The following is a 21,075-nucleotide window of genomic DNA, read 5'->3' as shown; positions in this document are numbered from 1 at the left end:
GCGACCCTGGGCTCACCATTCCCAGCCAATGTGTAGGGTCATTATGAATTAATTTTAATTTAGATCACACTGTTCATAAATCTTCAGTTTCCTGCTTTTTTTAAAAAATAGTTGTGGCTTATTCTTTTTAATTCTTAACACAATATGCTCTATTCTCTCTCTCTCTCTCTCTCTCTCTCTCTCTCTCTCTCTCTCTCTCTCTCTCTCTGTGTGTGTGTGTGTGTATGTGTGTGTGTGTGTAACAGAGAGAGAGAGAGAGAGAGAGAGAGAGACAGAGAGACAGAGAGAGAGACAGAGAGAGAGACAGAGAGAGAGACAGAGAGAGAGACAGAGAATAATAGGGTCTAGGCTCAATATCTATATGCCTATCTCTGAGCCTTGGCTCTTTCTCTGCCCTGACATTTCCTAGCATGATTTTGTAACCAAACCCTTCCCTCCTATTTGTCTAAGCCCCTCCCACTCTTCTAAGACCAAGCACAAGTCCTTCTCCTCCTTGGAATGTTATTTTCCAACTCCTGAAGTATACTCTGGTATTAATTAATCCTGAATCCATAATTTTGGGTTCCTTACATCCCAGTGCTGACTCGACCAGCCTGCAGGAACTACATTTGAAATACCTTCTAGAACCCTTGTTTTAAAAGAGTGTCCAGCACAGAGCAGGCCCCTCATGAGTACAACTGTTGGATAACTGATCCCCACCGGCTCGGCGAGGTTGAGGAAACACAAGCAGCTTTACTCTCACACCATTTGTCAGCTCATCTGGGCACCTGTCTCTGTGTCTAGGAGCTGGCTGGCCCTTGGGCTGGCTCACTGGGCCACAAACTTGGCTACACCTCCTCCTGGGGGCTACACCTCCTCCTGGGAAGGAGCCAGCTAGAAGAGGGTGAGAGTTTTCTCACCTACAACATGTTCAAACAGCAGGTGCATGGATCCACTGTTCAGTTCAGGAAGAGGGCTGTGTTTTCAGAAAGCACCATACCTTTTCTTTCTCCAACCTCACTCTGGCACATGCATTTTGGTGCCTTTAGCAAGAAGTTGTGAGATGGCTTAGGGCTCAGCTCAGTCGACACAATTTTTCCTGGTAAAATTAATTGACTCATAGTCAGATCTTACTGTTCCTGCCTCAGTCCATGGGGCTCTGTATGAATAGTCTCATCACCAGGGAGGTCAAAGAAATTTGTCATCAAATTTTTTAACATCTATTTAGCACCTAATTATCCATGGCAGCCTGTATCACATGTTTTATAAAATGGAGAGTGTTAAAAAAAAAGGGACCTTTTTCTTGGAAACTGAAGCTCTAATTCTCATTTTTCAAATCTGTACACCATGTGTATTTATTTCTGTAAAATTACATACACTCATGCTTCTGTTTCTACAGTGACTGGAGAGAGGACAGAAGCATTCTTGCTAGCTCCATTCTGGAGTCAGAGGGAGTAAATCTGGCTTGCAGAGGACCGAATGCTATCAGGACCAGCAGTTTTCTCTGCCACTATACTGTGACAGATGAGGGTCATGAGCTAGGTAGCCCTCACAGCCACACTGAAGGTTCCATGCACTCTGTACCAGCTATAACACTATATTTTCTCTCTTTCTCAGTCAAGAAAGCATAGCAGAATGTGAGTTGAGTGGGAACTGCCTTATTATAGGTCATTTATAACTTCGACTCTGCTTTAATGGGAAAAGGAAGCCAGTCACAAATTCCAGCACTTTACTTATTATTAGGCTCAAATGCACTTTCCACATCTTAACAATTGATGGGGACATAGCAGGTATCATGATACCATGGCTGTAGACTGCAGAAGTGTGAAAACAGCCACAGAAGACAAGAAAACAAGGGACAGTTGCTTTTCTCCCAAAGGCTGTACAAGGACCTCTCCAGACTTCCAGAATCTGGGGGAGCCTCTTTAATACATAACATCATGCGGTTTCACCCCAGGACTTACAGTATACCTCCTGAAACTCAGAACTGGAATTATCACTCTGAAAAATCTTTTAGTCACTTTTCTCTGTATCAACTAAAATATGTGTATGCAGCTATCATATGAAACAAATTATTCATGTACTCAATTATGATGATAACAATATGCTTATTTACATATGAAATACATTATAAGTGCAATATGGAGGAGATATGATGGCCTCATGGCAACCCACTTCAGGTGTGAATAACAGTCTTTACTTAAGGTTCTAGTCCCGTGAATGTAGTGAAGAAAAGGAGCCACACGTGCCCTGAAGGAGGAGTCACTGGCTGGTCACCAGCTCCGAGTCATTCAGCAATCCAGTTTCTCTGAATTTTAGCTATTTGTCAGACCTGCTCAGCCTTTCTCACACAACTGTGTGTTCTTTCCCAAAGTCCTTTGTGGTCTCTTGCCAGGAGGCCGGGTGCTCAATTAGGATACAGGAATGTATGAAGCCTCGCAGGGAGGGGTGCCCTCTCAGGGGAGATATCTTCACGCACAGATAATGGCAGTGAGGAAATGTATAGTGACTGAACACAGCACAGAGGAAAGGAGAGCTAGGGACAGTTTCCTAGAGTGAGTCAAGAGGTGAAGAGGAATTTTAAAGAATGAGAAGAGGTGACCCCACTCAGGAACAAAACCATTGTGAGCCAAGGGGCATGGCTGGTTAAAACATGGAAGTATTAAACAGCCAGGGGGTCCAGGAAGCAGGGGTGAGCTGCTTAGGGTGGCTAGGGCAAAGAGTAAAAAGGGGGTATGAAGGATGCTGTCAGGCTGTGAAAGGTTGGGCACCTGGGACCTCAGCTTTCTGAGCAGAAAGAACATAGTTTGAGGTGGGTTTTATGAACCGATGGTGATGAGAGAGACATTTTAAAAACAGGTCAGAGGAAGGACACAAATGCTCTTGCCTTGGCCTAGTGGGGGAAGATGAGGGGTCTGGGAGAGATTTTAGATTCTCTCTAGAGACATCTGGAAAATATGATAAGCTTGGTGAAAGGTGGGCAGTACAGGAGGCTCCATTATGATGAGCACGTGGTCAGGAAGTCAGTGAGCACAGAAAGGGGAATCCTGGTTGATAAAACATAAATAGCAAGTAGTCCTTGAATAATGGACAGGCACTATTTATTTGTGTAGATGATTTTCAAATGAAACAACTGTCTTTTTCTTTTGGGCTGTTCTTTCTCTATAACTCTAGTCACCTGGGATGATACTAACTTGGTAAGATAGTCCTTACAAAAAATTTCTGAATGCAGAAACCAGACATTAGGACATGCTTAGAGTACTTCAGAGTAGCTTAAAGGCTCTCTTCTTCTTCTTCTTCTTCTTCTTCTTCTTCTTCTTCTTCTTCTTCTTCTTCTTCTTCTTCTTCTTCTTCTTCTTCTTCTTCCTTTTTCCATTATATGGCATGAGGTGAAAATAAACAGCAATATCAAGTTTGATCAAAGAGGCAAAGAATCTTGCGATGTCTGGAGACCAGAGTGGAGGCAAGGAGTAGGAAGAAGAGATACCATGTCCTGTTGCTCAGAGAGAAAACTACACCCACCTAGAATGCATGACTGACCTTCTTTGCCTGCCTTCTCCAGAATTCGCTCTGAAAACCAGAGCCACCCCCTAACCCCATAGGGTATCTGGAAGCTTCCTTCCAGGTACATTATTCCACAAGTCTGAGTCCACATTCCCAAATTATCCCCTTTTACTTCTGAAGATCACCACCTCCCATGAGATTTCCCTGTTTACCTGGTCCCCTAACACTGGGACCAGGAGCTTTCCCCATAGCCCATTTCTTTGTGGGGTCCTGGGGTTGCTCCATCCAGAGTACTTCCTGCCAGAAAAGTTGGAGGTACTTCTAGGGAGACAGTTGAGGGACTGTGAGGAGCTGACACTCGCCAAGAGACTCCACTATGCAATGGGGAAAAAATCACAGTCACCAAGCTTCTCCCCAAGACAGTGGAAAGAAGTACCTTCCTCCCAGATGGAAGGTTTTCCATTCCACCTAACCCATAGCCGCACAACCCCGCCATTTGCTGTTCCCCTACAGACTATTGCTTCATGTTCATGAATGGAAAAAAGGACAGCCATGTTGCTGCAGGGAATGAAAGTTTCTTCATAGATTACTTTCAAGTATGCCAACCAGGGACTTCTGTGTCCCACACGTCCTTCACTTTCATACTACCAGCATGTGATAGCCCAAGGCTACTAGCAAGGTCACCTAACCTGAGATTCCCAAGGCAGAGCACAAAGGCTGCCTGTGTGTTCCTAGTACAGCATTATCTGGCAAAAGTGAAAAACATTTTAATTTCATCATTGGTGTTATGAAATATTATTTTTAGCCTGCATTGAAATTATTAACTAGACCATTAAACCTGTGCTTTTTTTGGTATTTTCATCTCAGATAAAGAATGAAATAAACTTAAGCTAGAAATATCAGTCAATTTAAATTAAAATACTTGGAAAATGCTAATACAGAATACATTAAAATATGGCATTAAAAAAACTTCGAGTTTTCAGAATGTTTATTTCAGTCAAAGTTTACATTTTCAAGTGAAAACTCAGAGGGGCCTGCCTAAAGTTTGGGGGGGGGATGGTGAAAAAAAGAGGACTCTAGCCCCTGAGTTGGATTATCTTATCTTAACCTCAAGCTTCTTGTCACATCTACCTGTTTCTCCTTATCACTGAGGTCATTCAGGTCTAATACAGGCTATGCCAGAAGAGCTGGGTCTACATTCATGTAACTCTGCTGCAGAAGCTGAAAGTATAACCCCACTCAGGATGGGGTGATATTGCTCTCTCCCCACCTTAGGTGGAGTCCAAGGAGAAGGAACAGGCTTCACATGGTTGTAGGCCTCAAATGTTGATGTTTGGCTCTCAGCCATAGAACACTGAGAAGGACTAGGACAAACATGGCCATCTGAAATCCAGGGCTGGTGACTTGGATATGTAAACTGTATGACATTTAGAAAAAAGAAAGTGAATAAAAGATGGCTGCCTTGACATCACTGTTGGGATACAGAATCCTTCCAGTTTTGTTCTATATGACAGCTTACGTCACTCTGTAAGAATGTGTCTAAAGCCAGCAAATGCCAGATTCTGACATGTCCACTCTTACAAATCCCACATATTCATATGCCTGAGTCCCGAAGCCTTTCATCAGCTTCCTTAGATAAGATGCAGCCCAGATGAAAATGAATGCTAAATTCTTTTGTATCTGGCACCACATCCATGCACACCTCTCATCTAGCTCTGTCTTCTTTATGATATTTGGGTAGCAGAATTTATACAACAGGCCACACCAAGTAGTTATAAAAGTCCCAAATGCAGGCACTGGGACCCCAAGACAACGAGAACTAGCAGGTTCCAAATACTACTCAATGAAGTGCTTTGTTCTGTCAGCCCCAGTACAACATCAACAAATCGACATCTGATTCATCCCAAGTTAGTCAGCAACTTGACTCATCTCTGGCTATTCAAGGGTGCCATTCGCAGTGGTAGAGGTATCAGGATGGAAGGAATCAGAAATAGCATGGCAGCAGCTAAAAGTACCTGCCCTTACCAGATCTCTCCATGACTTCAGGAGGGGCTACTGACATCATCCTCTCGGAAAAGCAAGAAGTCTAGTGAACGTCAGCCGATACTGAAAAGTTGATGTTATAAGGCAAGGTGTGAAAGCCTTTGTTCACCCTGAGCCTCAGCGGGGATGCAAGAAACCAGTAGGTTTTGAAAGCATCCTGTACCATTCCCCACATAAGTCAACTTCATCATTACACTGTGTTTGGTGGCACAGTTCTACTTTCATTGTTATACACTTATGTGTTTTGCTACAAAGGAGTGTTTTCACATATCCTGACATTTCATAAATGTCAACTGAGTGCACCAAAGTTGAAACCAAGCAGGAACCATCACCCTTACAGAGAAGAAAAATAGAACATAATGAATATCCTGCTTATATTATTGTATTGGTCATATAATGAATATCCTGCTTACATTATTGTACTGTTCTCACCAACATTGTGTCTTGACTAAACCCATCAACATCTCACAGGAATACGTAATGTGCTTTGGAGTTCATCTGAATTTATGAATACTACATGGCCTTCAGTTTCTCACAAGAATAATCTATGCCTTAAGTAATAATTATAATAAATTTATGGGGAGTTGACTAAACTAGTGAGTTGTCATTTTTCACACTTAAGATGGGACTTTAGCACTTATCCCACAGGTTGTTAGATTTTTGTCTCTTAAGGTTCTAAAGACGAGATGAGAACTTGTTTGATCAAACTCACACACTATATAGCCTGTAGTCCTAATGTGGCCCACTGCTTGCTTTTGTAAATAAAGTTTTGTTGGAAAATAGTCATGCCAATACATTTATATATTACATATGATAGTTTGGGAAGTACTTTGGCAAGAGTTGAGCAGTTGAAACAGAGCTAACATGCCTGCAAAGCTTAAAAGGCTTACCAGCTGCCCTCTACAGACTCGTAGTTAGGTAATATTTGTCCCTGCAAGAGTTCTCTCTGTAGATTTATAGCTGGCTCCATTTTCTATATTCAAGTCTATTATGTCTCTAGTGAGAGCCCAAAGGTGTGGATTTCAGATTTAAAGGCTACTTCAAGTTTGTAAGAAAATCCTCAAATTGATTGATTGATGGCTAAGTAAGATGAAGCAGCAGTATTTTCTGGAGAGAGACAACAGTATCAAGAATCAAAATCTGTGAATTTTTCCACAATGTTAGCCATGAGTTTTGCCCATCATTCTATGTCTTCTTCTCCTGATTATGAGTGGAAGGAATAACAATCTTTGCATGCATGGATACCTGGGCAGAAAAGGAATTCCCATAATGACATCACTTGGCTTGATTAAAAATCAAGTACACTAATGAAGTAGTTACCAAGAAGTTGGAGATAGGATTATTAGTATAAACCATAGGATACCTGCTAGGAAACCTTGTAAACAATGAAACGGAGGCCTATCAGGGCCTGGATGTTCATGAACACATGCCATAGTTTGTAGTAGACCAATTCTGTTGCTTTCATGGCCATAATTGCCTCAATCTTTTCCCTAAGCACAGATCCTCCAGGATTTCTGGAGGGGGTTGCTATGAACTCAGCTGCATTTAAGGCTCCCTGAGGTAGTGGCCTCTTAGGTAACAACTTGCACACAGAATTGTTACAGGCAGTTTACACAGTATGCCAAGAGTTTACCTAACTGATTACTGGGCACTTCCAATAGTCCTGGTACTGTAGGAAGTACTTTATAAGAATCCCCTATGTAATCATCCAACAGCTCCCTTGAGAAAGATCTATTACTATCCCTGTCCTAAAGAGAGTTTAAAGAGATAAAGCAATTTCAACAATGTCACTAGAAAATCTAGCAAGTAATAGAATTATGATTTGAATCAGCCTCTCCGATAGTGAAGCCCTTGGAGTAAACTACATCACTGAAATCCAGTGCTGTAGAACTTACAAGCCTTAGGCTTCTCAAGGACCAATGTTTTCTCATAGCCAACCTCAGTCTTGGTTTGAAGCCTGAATCTTACTGTCAGAAGCAGCTTTTCACCTTTTGAAGCAACTCAGAGATCATACTACGATGGCAATTTGCTCAGTGCCTTATGTATCACCCTAATCTTCATCAAGTATAGGATTTCTGCTGTGCTAGCCAAAAGAAATAAGACTACCTTGCACTTTGCAAACCTGGACATGCCAGGTGACCCTGAAGCTACCCACCCAAGGAATCTTGCAGCAACAATGACTCTGGATATAAGCGCCTTGGATCTTGGCTTCACTTCTCATGGTGTATGTGGCTTTTACCTAAGTCTCAGTGTTCACATCGGGAACATGGAGACATTTTCACCTATTTCACAAAATTTCTACAGAAAATTATTGGTGTTGGACATAAAAATGATCTTGTGGAGTTCTGTGGATGGGATAAAAGGGCTTAGTAAGCAATAACTTTATTACTTTGAACATTGGCTTTCAAGTTTACTTACTTTATGAGTATGTGTGTGTGCCTGGGTGAGTTTATGTACAGCATAGGTATATAGGTGCCCCAGAAAGGCAGAGAACATTGGATCACCTGGAACTGAAGTTATTGGTGGTTGTAGGTATCCATATGCATGGTGTGAACCAAACCGGGATCCTCTGGAAGAGCAGTAAGTGCTTCAGTCCATGAAGATTGACTTAAACACCATAAAGATTACAACTTCTGCTCTCAAAAGGATCTTCAGGGATTTGGGGAAACTAAATACTCAAAAATACAGTTTCTACATCAAATGAGCTAAATTTCTGAATAGAATATCACATCAGATGATTAAAAGGCAGCAAAATCTTTGTGAAAATTCAGCCTGTTTGTTGTTTTTCTTAGTGTCTGGAAAGATGGGGAAGCTGGTGCGTATCATTAAAGTTTAGGACATACAGCAAAACTGAAAGAAGACACAAACAATGAAAAGTTCACTTGGCTGTCAGTTTTGCCAAGGGCCACCCGCAAACATCAAGTATTAATAAAATGATTCAAGTTCTTTGAAAGCAAGACCTTGCCACATTCAATTTCTATCTACTTAGTATCTAAAAAAGTCTGAAGCCTCAAAAATATTATTAAGTGAAAAAATCAGTATTGAAATTAGATGAGTCAATGATATGTTTAAATCTATGGCAGGTCAGCAACGGGTAGGAAGATATCTTTCTGATTCCCCAAACTTCCCCACAAACGTATGAAATTATATGTATATGGAGATGCCTGAGTCTATCGCTACACAACTTTAACAATTTCAGAGTTGGAATTCCCCAACTAACCTCTTCTTTCCCTGCCAAGAAGCCCAAATCCAGCTGGGAGGCAGTGCAGTGGGAGCCAAGGTTAGCAGGTGGGTTCAGTGGAGCTGAACAGAATCTGAGCTTCTGGGGTCAGCTGCCTGGTATAGCCTCAGAAAGCTGTGTTCTCCCATGCCAGTGGGTCCTAGTGCTCATAGACTCAATATGCCAGAGTAACAAAGGACCACAAAACAACACAAGCTGATAATGAACACATTTAAGTACTAAATACAGGTTGATCACTTGATCACTTCCATTAGGACAGAGCTGAATTGGATTCTTCTACGAATATATACTCTAAGGCTAGTGATATGTTCCTTGGGTAAAAAGTGTCTGCCTCACAAATATGAGGACCTGAGTTGGAATCCCCAGTTTCCATGCAAAAGTTGGGTACATAGCACAAATGTCTGTGCTCCTAGTGGATCATGTGAGACCAAGACAAAGGCTTTCCAGAAGCATGTGGTCCTGCTAGCCTGTATATCTGCAGAAAAACAAAAAATAGACTCTGTCTCAAACAAGGAGGATGGTGAACACTAAGGTGCTAAGGTTGTCTACTCACCTCCACATGCATGCTGTCTATGTGTATGCTTTAATCCACACACACAAATGCACACACCAACAAAGACATGCACGCGCTCATGTACAGCCTAGATTCTACCAACTACCCAGATTCAAACTCTGGATCAGTAAATTAATAGCTGTTGAAGTCAGGTAAGACACTTAACCAGCCTATTCCTTACTCACCTCTTCTGGTAAACCAGACAGTTAAAATTTGTGTTGTGAAAAGAATAGAAAATAAATATTTACACATGGAAAGCGCTTAAAATAATACCTGGCATGTAGCAAATGCAAATTCAGATTTTGAAGACTGTGGTGGTGATGATGATGGTTAGTGGTGGTTGATGGTGCCTCTGTTATCTTTTGACTCCCTCCCCTCACAGCTCTTCAAGTTAGATCTTAGGGTGCTTATCATGCCAAATAAATAAACAGTGAAAGCATTGTTGTTCAGCCTCTACACACACACATACACACACACACACACACACACACACACACACACACACACACACACACACTTATGGTTCCAAGCTGTGCCAGGAGCAGGAATGTGTCACTACACCCACTCCTCCTTAACCACAGCCAACAGGGAAGATCAGGCTTACATCTACTTATGGGTTAACATGACATGAAACCTTCGAACAAAGAGGAACTATGATAACTGGTTAGATCTGCCTACTCCCACCCCCAGGAGCTAGAATTAGAGAAAAGAAAAACAGAAACAGTGGGAATGAAGTTGGAAAAACTGGAGAGGTCACCAATGAGGTGACTTGACGAGTAAAGGACACTTCAAACATATAAAATCATCAGAATGTAGAAAAATGAAACAGAGAGTGGACCTGACAAAGACAGTAACTCATAGAACAAAAGAGTAGAAAGGGGTGTGAAGGAGCCGGGCTGTGACCCCAGAAGCTGAAAGCAACCTTCCAGCCTCCCTCCATGGAAATTTGTCTTTTGAAAATCTAGTTTTTTAAAAAAAAATCAGGAGAGTGTTGTCTCTCACATCTCCATATGAAGTCCTGCAGCGAAACTCTGTCACAGATAGAGCCTAAGTGAAGCTCCATTCTCTAACGTTAGAAAGCCTCACCAACGCATTCATCTTACAGATGAAACAATGAAGCTTCCAGAAAGGTCAGTAAATTTTACCTGAAGTGGTAAAATCAGCATTAGAAGCCTGTGTCTCCAGCTCTAAATCAAGAACAGGTTTATACTGTAGCCCAGCTCTGACAGTACAGGGACACAGAAAGGTCCTGTGTAGGGACAGGCAGAATGAGCCACTGAATCTGCAAAAGAACTCCACATACTTGAGCCCAGTGCTTCTAGGCCGACAAGCCATTCCACAGTGACAGGTGAGGGAGGTCTGTAAGACAAACCCTACTAAAGCCTGGGCATCCATCGTTCTCTGTGAACCCTGGTGCCACTAGATTTTTGCATAACCGTCTTCCAAACAAACAGAGCAAAGACATTTGTTTTAGAGAGCTTGTTGATTACTTTAGAAACTGCCTGCCATTTTGTTAACGGAAGGGAAAACAACTAGTGATGCCATTGACAGATGCAGATATGGCCAGTCAGTCAGCCCAGTCACATGACAAAAGCCTTGAATGGCAATCAAATGAATCAGGATCTGACCGTTGTGATTTTGACTTATTATTCCAGTCCTTTTCTTCCTGACGGTATAGCACATACCTAAGCTTTTCCATTTCCTTCTGGAAGATCAAAGGATCGGCCTTGCTAAATTAGGGCCTCCTGATTTGAGTGACACAAATAATATTGGCTGACCATAAACCTGCAGAAATGACCTTGATTCATGAATTTGCTAATGAATTTTTATAGTAAATTTGCTGAAGGCAAAAGGTTCTGAAAAAAAGCACCCAGTCCTGTCTCTCATGCCCACTTATTTAGTACCTGAGGGTCCTGATAGCAATGACTTCCACGTTTGAGACCACCCTCCTATGTCCTAAGTGCCTGTGCTCTAGGAATGAATGAAATCCAGCTCCAAGCAAAGTGATACATGATGGTTGAGTAACTGGACTGACCTTGAGAAGAACAGTAAGAGCGAGGATGAGGACTTTCAGGACAATGCTGTTGTGCAGCCCTGTAAACTGGATCCACCCACGGATGGCGTCGGGAAGGCTTGGACTAACTGGAATGGACCTTCCTTAAATTTCCTTCTCCTCTTAATAAACTCTAGAAATTTCTAGCAGCACCAGTAGTCTCTGTTGTCCTCAAGTTTCGATATTTACATTTTTCTCAAAAGAGAATTTTTCACCTCAAGTTAAAAGAAGCTCCCGGGAGCAGAGAGCTTAAGGATGGGAATTATGACAGGCAGAGGCTGCAGGTGCCTAAAGATGCTGGCTTTACACACCTGGGGCCAGTGGTCCTGGACAGCGCTTAGCCCTGACTTATGGGCTTGTCCACAGAATACTCAGAAGGACACAGAAACTCAAAGACATCCCCTCCACAAAATTATAAATTGTGTCCAAGAAGGCTAATGTGCAAAAGATATTCTCTAGCAGTAGGAGTTATTACAATAAAAACGAGACAGACAGACAGACAAAACTGAAGGCTAGCTGCTGTCCATTTAGGAAACTTATTAACATTGCTGTCTTTAATTACAACCATGAACTACAGAGGTAATACATTTACATTCTATTATGCACTGTTAGATTCTTCCTACATACTCGAAGGAGAAAAATGGGCATCCTATGGTAAATTAGCAAAAGTACCATGTAGAAATTTAAATTTGCACAGTTTCTGACTATCTGATATAAATCGTGTCAAAATTTAGTCTTCTGTGGAATAAACAATTTGCCTTGTTGCTGAGAGGTTTTTTACTCTTGGTTTAAGATTCACAGTCAGTTTCGATTCATCAATTCTGCTATCACTTGTTCAGGAGTTTGCAAAAGAATATGCTTCTGTACTGTCAGGGTTCTAAGTGTCAATTATGCTGTAAATTTTGGAATAAATCTCTTCAGCCAGTTTGAATCATGCAGGAGGTTAAAATATATCCTTTGACCCTCAAAGCAATAACGTAAGATTTCAGGAGGAAAATCCAATTATTTTACGCAAGGAAGAAATGGTGGCTCTTTTGAAAAACTAATTCAAAAATTTTGGGATGTGATTGAAAAAAAAAAAGAAAGCTTTTTCCAAGTTTGAAATTGCCAAGCACCCAGCTGGAGTATTGGTTTTGCACAAGGCCCTGATTTTGCTGATGACAGATTTGGACAGGGCACAGTGGGAGAGAGAGCTTTCACATTCTCTTCCTGTCACCTCAGAAGGATACAAAAAGGTGCCTTTATTAGTCATTCTATCATTCCTCACATGGTGTGTTTAAAAAGAAATGTAGTGAAAGAAAAATATGAAATAAACACTAGTCCCTGTGTGAAGGGAGCACACCTGAGGAAAAGTGTGAATAAATTGGTGAAATGTAAACCAGGTTTTCACAATACCGTTCATTCTCTCTGCTCACACTGGAAATATTTAGGATTACTTTTCAAGCTTTTGAATATACTTCTTGGTGGGAGAGAAAAAGTGGGTCATGTTCATGTTTTGATAATAATCTTAAGTTTTTTTTTCAAACGATTTTATTTTGAACCTATCTGACAAGTGCATCATTATTGATCATTAGAGTTCATAGAAAAATAGCCCTGCTATTGTTATTTTATAAGAGCTGGGGTGATAGCATGCATGTGCACATCACTGCCCAAGACTACTACTAGTCAAAGGGTTTTACTATCTTCTGACATTTTTCAGACTGCTGCTCCAGATGCCTCAAATAAGCTGCCTACATTACCTCTAAAGGATATGGTAAAAAGTGAATCAAATACAGTCTACCAATCCCCGAGTCTCTTCAGAAGAGGCCATGAGAGACTCTCAGAATGACATCTTCAAACAGGATACCCTCAGGCTTGATTTCTGAGCTGAGGGCAGATCCTCAAGTTCAGGCTTTGAAACTGCTTCTGGAGAAGCAGCCTGAGGATGGCAAGGTAGCATGTGTGGGTGTGTGGTGTGTGGAGTGGGAATGGGAGAAGAGTGAGCAGGACAGGTGTGCTGCAGGCTCCACTGATGAGCCATTTTCAACAAGGATGGACCGGAAGGCAGCTATGGTCTGCTCACTCTGAAATCCCACTCGCTGGCTGAGGTTAATGACTTTCTAAGTATTCATGGAGATGAGGTCTGACCACATCCAGAAGGCCAAGATAGAGGCAACACATCACTTGCCATCCTCATCCTTCGCATATACCTTTTCAACCTCTACCTCCTGCAGCCTGGCTAAAAATGAAATATCGTAAACTAAAAGAAAGCTGAAAAGAAATACCCATTTTATTTGGAAAATTGCTGGGTAATTAGAAACTTACCATTAAAAAGATTCTAAAGCTAGCTCTGAGGCTGATGCTGTTGCCTCTTCATTCCACTGTCAGCTAGAATCCCAACTCGGGGCTCTCAGCAGAGACATTAACTGTGTAGTGTGTCTCATAGGTTTTGCCCTAGCACAATGCATTACCTAACCCCCTGTGGCATTCTTGATCAGTATTTTTCTATCTTTAAAGCCACTGACGAACATGCATGCACACACATGTGTGTGCATTCTGGAGAACTTGCTAGAACACTTCATTCTAAAGATGGATGGTAGGTCCTTGCTGCACTGACTAATGTGACGCAGCTTCTAGGGCCAGTTCTTTACCCTATATCCTTTCCCCCTGCCAAATATCCCTTCTCACAGAGCTTCTGCCTTAATCTCTGGTAGTCAGGGACTGTTGTTCTGCCATAATCACACCCAATGTTCATCCTTGGAGTTTTATATGGTTCTCTTTACTTGGCATTTTTTCAGATTTTGGTATAACAAAGACAAGTCCTTTGTGATGATTTTGAATCAAACAGCAAACAGAACTAAAATCACTTATGAACACAAGTCGGGGTAGATGGGTTGTTGGAAGAAAATAGTATTATCAATGTGAAGGTGAGCTAGCCCCAGGTAACTGGATTTGCCTGCTTGATCTCACCACTCTCTGGAAGTCATAACCCACACTGAAGAAGGTAACCATCCCTGGGACAGAACAGAGCTTGACTAAGGGTCCACAAGTACTGTCCCCTGTGGGTGGACTGATTAATTTTAATTGTGAGCAGATCAGTTTTCTTTCCCCACTTCATTTATGGCCTTACTTGGATATGGGAGCTTCTCATTTCCTGTCCAAGAACTCTTTCTCTATCCTGTAGTTTAAACAAAGTGCCTATGTCCATGAAGGTAACCTATCATGCCAGTTATCTATGAAGACACTGACTGAAGAAGAAACAAAAGGTTTATATTTTGAGTGAATTTAAACCAATATTTCAAAAAATCAAAATCACTTTATTGAAAAGAACTTATGATGGACAGAACGCAGGTTGATGAGTTATAAAAACAGGATATGAAGCTATTTGCTTTTCTAGTTTTAACTCTATCATGGATTTCTTCTTTGTTTTCTGGTGGATATGTGCATAAAAACATAATTGATGATGAAAGTATAAACTCCAAAGTGAAGCTTCGTGGCTACTTTAACTTTTGTACAAAGGTTCATTCAGATGTATAGGCACTGGGTCTAGGCAAGTGCCTGTTTTAATGACTAAGTTAATATAGATGTGCCAGGTGTTTTATGGGGAAAGTTTTCATCCTAAATTTTGGATAATGAAGATTTTCATGCTATATAAAATGCACTGTTTTCTTCCTGAGTGACATCAATAACAAAATATGCAGAAATAACCCTGCTCTCTGCACTGTGTCAGGCTAACACGGTGCTGGGTAGAACTAAATAATGTGTAATGATACCAGAGTAAGAAATGAATTAAAGTTAGACCAAGACCTAGGCTGGGCCAGTGTGAACATATTAACAGTGAGGTGGCCATATACTCAGCCCATGGGCAATCAGTAAAGTGTCAACCTCTTCTCAGGAGTTCTTATAAATAGATAATTCATGGACTCACCAATACATTAATTTCAAATGAAATAGGAATTTTCTGTCTCCACTGAAAATATACACATTTGTTCCACAAATATATGCAATGCATCAGCCATGTGAATACATTGTTCTATCGCTAAGTATTTACCAGGAAACAAAATACTACCCCAAACCCCTCACCCCTCACAGATGTCATTATAGCATTCATTTTTCAGTGATATTCTTAAATATAGGTTCCTAGAACTTTAAGAAGAAATTTATCATGTTCTTGAGGCTTCAGATTTCCATATAGATAGGATGATGATGGTGAAGTTTTAAAACTGGGCTGTAGAGCGTCTATTGGCTTTGCTGTGGGATAAGAGAAAACCAGGGTGCTGATTTTTCCTGGTTGGGAGAAAAGGACACAAGATTTGGTAGTAGCAAGCAGATGGGAGATTCAGTCATTCAACAAACCTTCATGGAGTAAGTACTCTAAAATATTCCAATATATTAACTGAATAATTCCTTTCTAAGACATTCTGTTACTACCTCAGATTTGAAAAAGCTACTCTACATCCGGGTATGTTCTTAGGAGGAATAGTTGGGAAATGATGCTGTAGAAATAGCTGCAACTTTCACAGCACATGTGGATGCATTCTCCACAAATGAGAAGTTTACATATCACCATGTTCAGTGATCTTCATGGATTTGGATTTTATACAGTTATTATGCCTATTGCAATGGATTAAATGTCCCCTCTCCCTGAAAGGCTCTTAGGTTGTCAGCATGGTCTCTAGAATGGCACTACTGGAAGGTGGTGTAGAACCTATAAGGGGTGGAGCCTCTGGAAAGTCCTTAGATTGATCAGCAGAATACCCTGGGAGGGAACTGTAGTACCTCTCTGGCTTTCTGTTTAGGATGTGACCTCTTCCACACCTGGCTCTGCCATAGCCATCTGTCATGATGTGATATACCTGAGAGGGTCCTCACCAGAGTGGAACTGATACAGATATCCTGCCCCTGACCTCCAGAACTGTGGGCTTCTTCATAAGGAGTCACCTAAGATATTTTGTTATCACAGCAAAAAACTGGCGAATATAGTGCTGGCATCAAGGCTCTTAATATCAAGGTAAACACGAGCTATGTGAGGCTGGAAGGCTGTGGCTAGCCTGCTCTTACCATGACTGAGATGTGGAGGATCCTCAGTTCCTCTTCTGCTGACTCATGTTGGGGTTCTTCAGTTGGGTCTTGCCCAGGGAGACTTGGAGCGCCATCTTGGTGATGGATGTGAAAAAGCAAAGTACCGTTCTCCAGCCATTGCTGCCTCCAGCGCACCAGAGGGATGTCTTCCGTGTTCCCTGAGATCTCTAGAGGAAAACCACCGAAGTCACAGGGTGAGATTTCGGACTGGACCAAGATTCCATATTTCTGGTTTTCTAGTACCAACAAGCCAATTCTTTCTGCAGACAACAAAGGATTCTGACTACAGTTAGGTCAGACATATTGCTGCTTATAAAACTCAAGAAAGACAACAGATCTAGAGAAGAGGAGAATTATCCCTCACAGGTCTTTCTATGATAAATCTAGTGAGCCAGGCTCTCACCTAGTAAGAAAAATACTGAGGTGAAAATTCAAGTTCCTCCTCTTGTTCTGTGATCCATAGCACCCTTTACATCGTACAGTTTGAATACCTGATAACCCCCCGGGGTAAATATAAGGTTGTTTGCACCTTGTAAATCTGAACGTATGAGTTCCTCAGCAATTACTCCTAGGTGCCAGTGAATCTACCAAGGAGAGAGTTGGTAATTACCGTACAGAGAACCAGCATTTATGGAGCAGTCCTGGGAGGTTACTGAAGAGCCATTGGGGGCTGTCAGCCTGTTTGTGAAGCCATACTCATGGACTGCGTAGTCCACTGGAGATGTCTGATAACTTGTCATAACAGGAAAAGAAATGTTTTAATTCTTTTTTGCTTTCCTCTTTTAGTTTTGCAAAGCAGATGTGTTGTGTGAAGAAATTGGTGTGAATTGGACCCTGGTCACAGGTATAAAGATTCACTTGTTTTTCAGGGATTTAGATAAGAGCTAGACTATTATCAATAGAAAAATACCCAAAAAACAATTTTGCCTTTTGCACTATAGTACAGGCTATGGTGCTGCTGCAGAAACACCCTGGGGATATACCCTCTTTTCCCTTATTCCTAAGCAATATCACATCAGAGTCCTGGGGCATTCCATAGCAGAGAAAACTGATTAATCCATCTTTTCTAGGACTTTGTTTAGCCTTCATACCATGTTTCCTTTAACAACTATTACAACCTCAAAGGGGGACCAGTGTTCTGCAATACATACTTTAACAAATCATTACTTTATAAAATTTCATTTTTAAAAGGCATGCTTTTTCTCTCAAAATTTATTACCTTTAGCCAAAAAAAATTCCATAGATATAAAAAAGATTTAATAGACACATTTAGAATATATTCTCATCAAGCATCACAACCACAAGGAGGAAAGCAATTTTCAATATTTATGGAATTTATAATTATCCTTCACTATTTATGGAAGAGCTGATATTATTTATTGATTTAGCCACTCATTTAATAGACACACACTGGGCATGCACTGGGCACCAGGCCCTCTGCTAGACACTCAGGGACATTCACAGTGTTTTAAAGCAGCCCACCATGACCGAATATGCATAATGAATCCTGTAGGACCGTGACAGGAGAAACTGACCTCAGTAAAGCATACAGGATCATAAGAAAGTGGTCTTCACTGAGGAAATAGTTGCTTCATGGTAAGTGGGGAAGGGAAAGGGATGATTAGGCAACTAACGAATGAGGATAAGATGGAGGAACAGACATACATATCCATTGGTCTTCTCTGTAGGTCACTGAGGTTCTTCTATATGGAACACAAGTCATTGGCCTAACCCTGAAAGACACTGGTATGATGGCCTCACTCATTGAACATCACATTCACCAGGGAGAAGAGTAAACATGAGATTATGAGGCAGAGCCACCAACAAAGTATCCCCTTTTATGCTTAGCCCTTCTTTTCTATTGCCTACAAGGTACTGTCATCTGTTAGGTTGGTGTATCATCTGTGATCTTGCATGTGATTGGCCTAGAATCCAGAGAGCTTCAGAAAGTAAAGAGACTGAGAAGGGAAGATTTGCATTTCAGACCTGGTTTTCAGAAGGCACCTCTGTATTTGCTTCATGTAATGGTGACCCTGGCTTCCCACATCCACCATTCCTCTAAAGAGTCTTCCACATTCTGAAGTGAGGAAACATCCTTAGATACCTGTCTGAAGGTAAGCATTTAAAGCAGCAGGAGTCAAACAAATTGAGTGCAGGCCCAATAATTACTGGATCTTCTGGGCACATGGCTGTATATCCTACAGGCACCCATCATACCTTCTCATCCATCAACATACTAGAAGACTCCTAAAAATGCACCCTCCCCTGGAAATGCATCCTCCTAAGCCCTTGTTCCACCACAGCACTAGGAACCAAACTCTGTATCCATCTCAGCAGAGATAAAAATCATCAGCATTCCAGTTCCTAGTAGTGATTTGATGGCATAATCAAGCCCAGCTTCTTTTCAGAACCATCTCCACCCAGTCTAAGATTTATTCCATACATGTCTGGGTACCACTCAGCCCCTTCTGTAACTATTCAGAAGGACATAGCACCTGTCCCTTTAAATTACTTCACAAACTAGATTTTGTTTCCCAGCAGATCTTCATCAAGCAGGTCAGACTCATTACCTCTGCTTTAACCATGCAAGCAAAGACAGGGAAATGCCTGGACCAAAGTCAATGAACCTGACACAGAACAGGGACAGGGGCAGATGAACCATTAGATGCCCTCTACTCTTTTCACAAAAGCCGACAGCATGACCTCAGAATATGGAGAGAAGAGAGAGAGAGAGAGAGAGAGAGAGAGAGAGAGAGAGAGAGAGAGAGAGAGCTAAAGTAAGAAGGTCATGTGGTCTTTTATGAGCTTAGAGCTAGCTTTTATGAGCTAGTCTTTTGTTCCAGATCTTAGTATCACATGACATATTTTTTAAATTGAAATGCAATCTAAATGCCATAAAGTCACCTTTTAATTTGGTGTGATTTTGTGCATTCATCATGTTGTATAACCATCACCCACTGTCTAATTCTAGAACATCTTCATCAGCTCACTTTATCTATGAGCAACTACTATGTTTCAATGAGGAGGCAGGTGTTGCTTTCCACGGCACTAGGCATGGAGGTACCAAGGAAAGAGGAGGTGCCGTGAGGACCCTGAAAAAGTGCTCTACAGGGCAATGGGATTAGCACACAGAGTCTGGCAGTGGCTTCCAGGCTAACTCTCTCAATCCTTCTGTGGATTATTCATTGCCATCCCTGTGATTGGTGATATCGTAATTCTGCACAGACTTGGCTAACTGTAGAGGGCAAGAGGTGAAGGAAAGAGGGCATCATGTCTGCCATGGGCATTCATCAATTCTTAGTTTCAAGATAATTACACAATGATAGCTTCTTCCTTGGCTTTTTTCCCTCTCCTCATAGGATCTGACACAAAAGAGCTCAAATGCTAAACTAACAACATATTTATACTTATGCTATATCTGGCCTGATTAACGGATGAAAGACGACACAGGACATAGTAAATGCCCTGCCAACTTCTTCACCAACAAGACTGAGACCTGAGCTTGGAATGTTAATGTAAACATGTTGGTGTGAATGCCACTATCTCAATAAGAAGAACTGTAATTCAAGCCAGTCCTGAGACTCCAAGGATCAAATTGGGGAGGTGATAACAATGATACTCCAAACCAAGCCACAGAGGATTGGCACTGAGGCTCACTCAGGACCTTTACAGCAATTTACTGAAAAAAAAAAGAAATTCCAATAGGGCCTCTGTGGTTATTTCCAGATGTTATGGGTGCCACAGTTGTCACAAGCACTGATCCTTTCAGCACACAGTAGGGCTGAGGTCTCCAGAAAGGGAGGGCTGTCCCAGCTCTTCCCATGTCTAGCCTTGCTTCTACAAACCTCACATCTTTAGTACCTCCCCAAACCCTGCAATACAAAGAAAGCAGAGTGCTGCTCCTTTTTATATACAACAAATATTCCAGGATCACACTAGGTTTGTCACAGTTGGAAATTAACTATGCACGTCTACTCTCATGGAGCAAGAAACTTCAGATGTGGCCAGGGCTAAGTGACAGCCATGCTGAGTGTCAGGTGAAACTTGGCTGTGCAAACACTGATGGGAAGTAGTAAAATGGTGGAAAATGCTGGAGACACAATCCCAGCTGAAGACCATAGTATGTGCAAAGGAACAGAAGGATGATGCACATTGTCAGAATCACAGGAGGTCTGGTTAAGCTGCAGGGGTGTGGGATATGTAGAAGAACCACAGAGGACCTACTCTCAGAATCCAGATAAATGGCACTTGTAAGAGTCTTGAATGCTATCTTAAGGAGTTCACATCTAGGGGAAAGTCATTCACAATTCTATTAGGCAGAAGCATGAGCCAAGCTAATGATCAGTAAGACTCAGAATGAGAATGGCTGATATACCAGATCTATGTGTCACTGCAGCTCTGATTCTGCATTCTTCAGTGACTAAATAGAGAAGTGGAACTCAGGAGGCCTAGGCATGATCTGAGGAACTTTGAATAATCTCCCTTCCTCATCTCTGGGAAGACGCAATCATGCAGATGAACTTCAAGACTCCTTTGTAACTTTGATAATCATATGGTCTGTCTCCAGAAAGCATAAGTTTGACATCACAGATAATGTCAGACCTCTTCTTGGGTCTGACCTACGTTCCACCCTGGGTTGAG

General features: G+C 41.6%; 1 protein-coding gene across 2 annotated transcripts in view; it reads right to left on the bottom strand.

Annotated features, from left to right (window-relative positions):
* Positions 1-21,075, bottom strand: part of Astn1 (astrotactin 1) — a 327,875-nt gene that overhangs the window by 190,355 nt on the left and 116,445 nt on the right. For both annotated transcript variants that reach the window (XM_052737326.1, XM_052737327.1), the window contains exon 2: positions 16,414-16,601. In XM_052737326.1, coding sequence (XP_052593286.1) covers positions 16,414-16,601 — 188 coding nt within the window. The remainder of the gene's footprint in view (positions 1-16,413; positions 16,602-21,075) is intronic.

Source organism: Peromyscus californicus, unplaced genomic scaffold (assembly GCF_007827085.1).
Source record: "Peromyscus californicus insignis strain IS unplaced genomic scaffold, ASM782708v3 Scaffold_14__1_contigs__length_90479793_seg_2, whole genome shotgun sequence".
Taxonomy (NCBI): Eukaryota; Metazoa; Chordata; class Mammalia; order Rodentia; family Cricetidae; genus Peromyscus; species Peromyscus californicus.
This window is presented reverse-complemented; position numbering and strand designations above follow the sequence as displayed.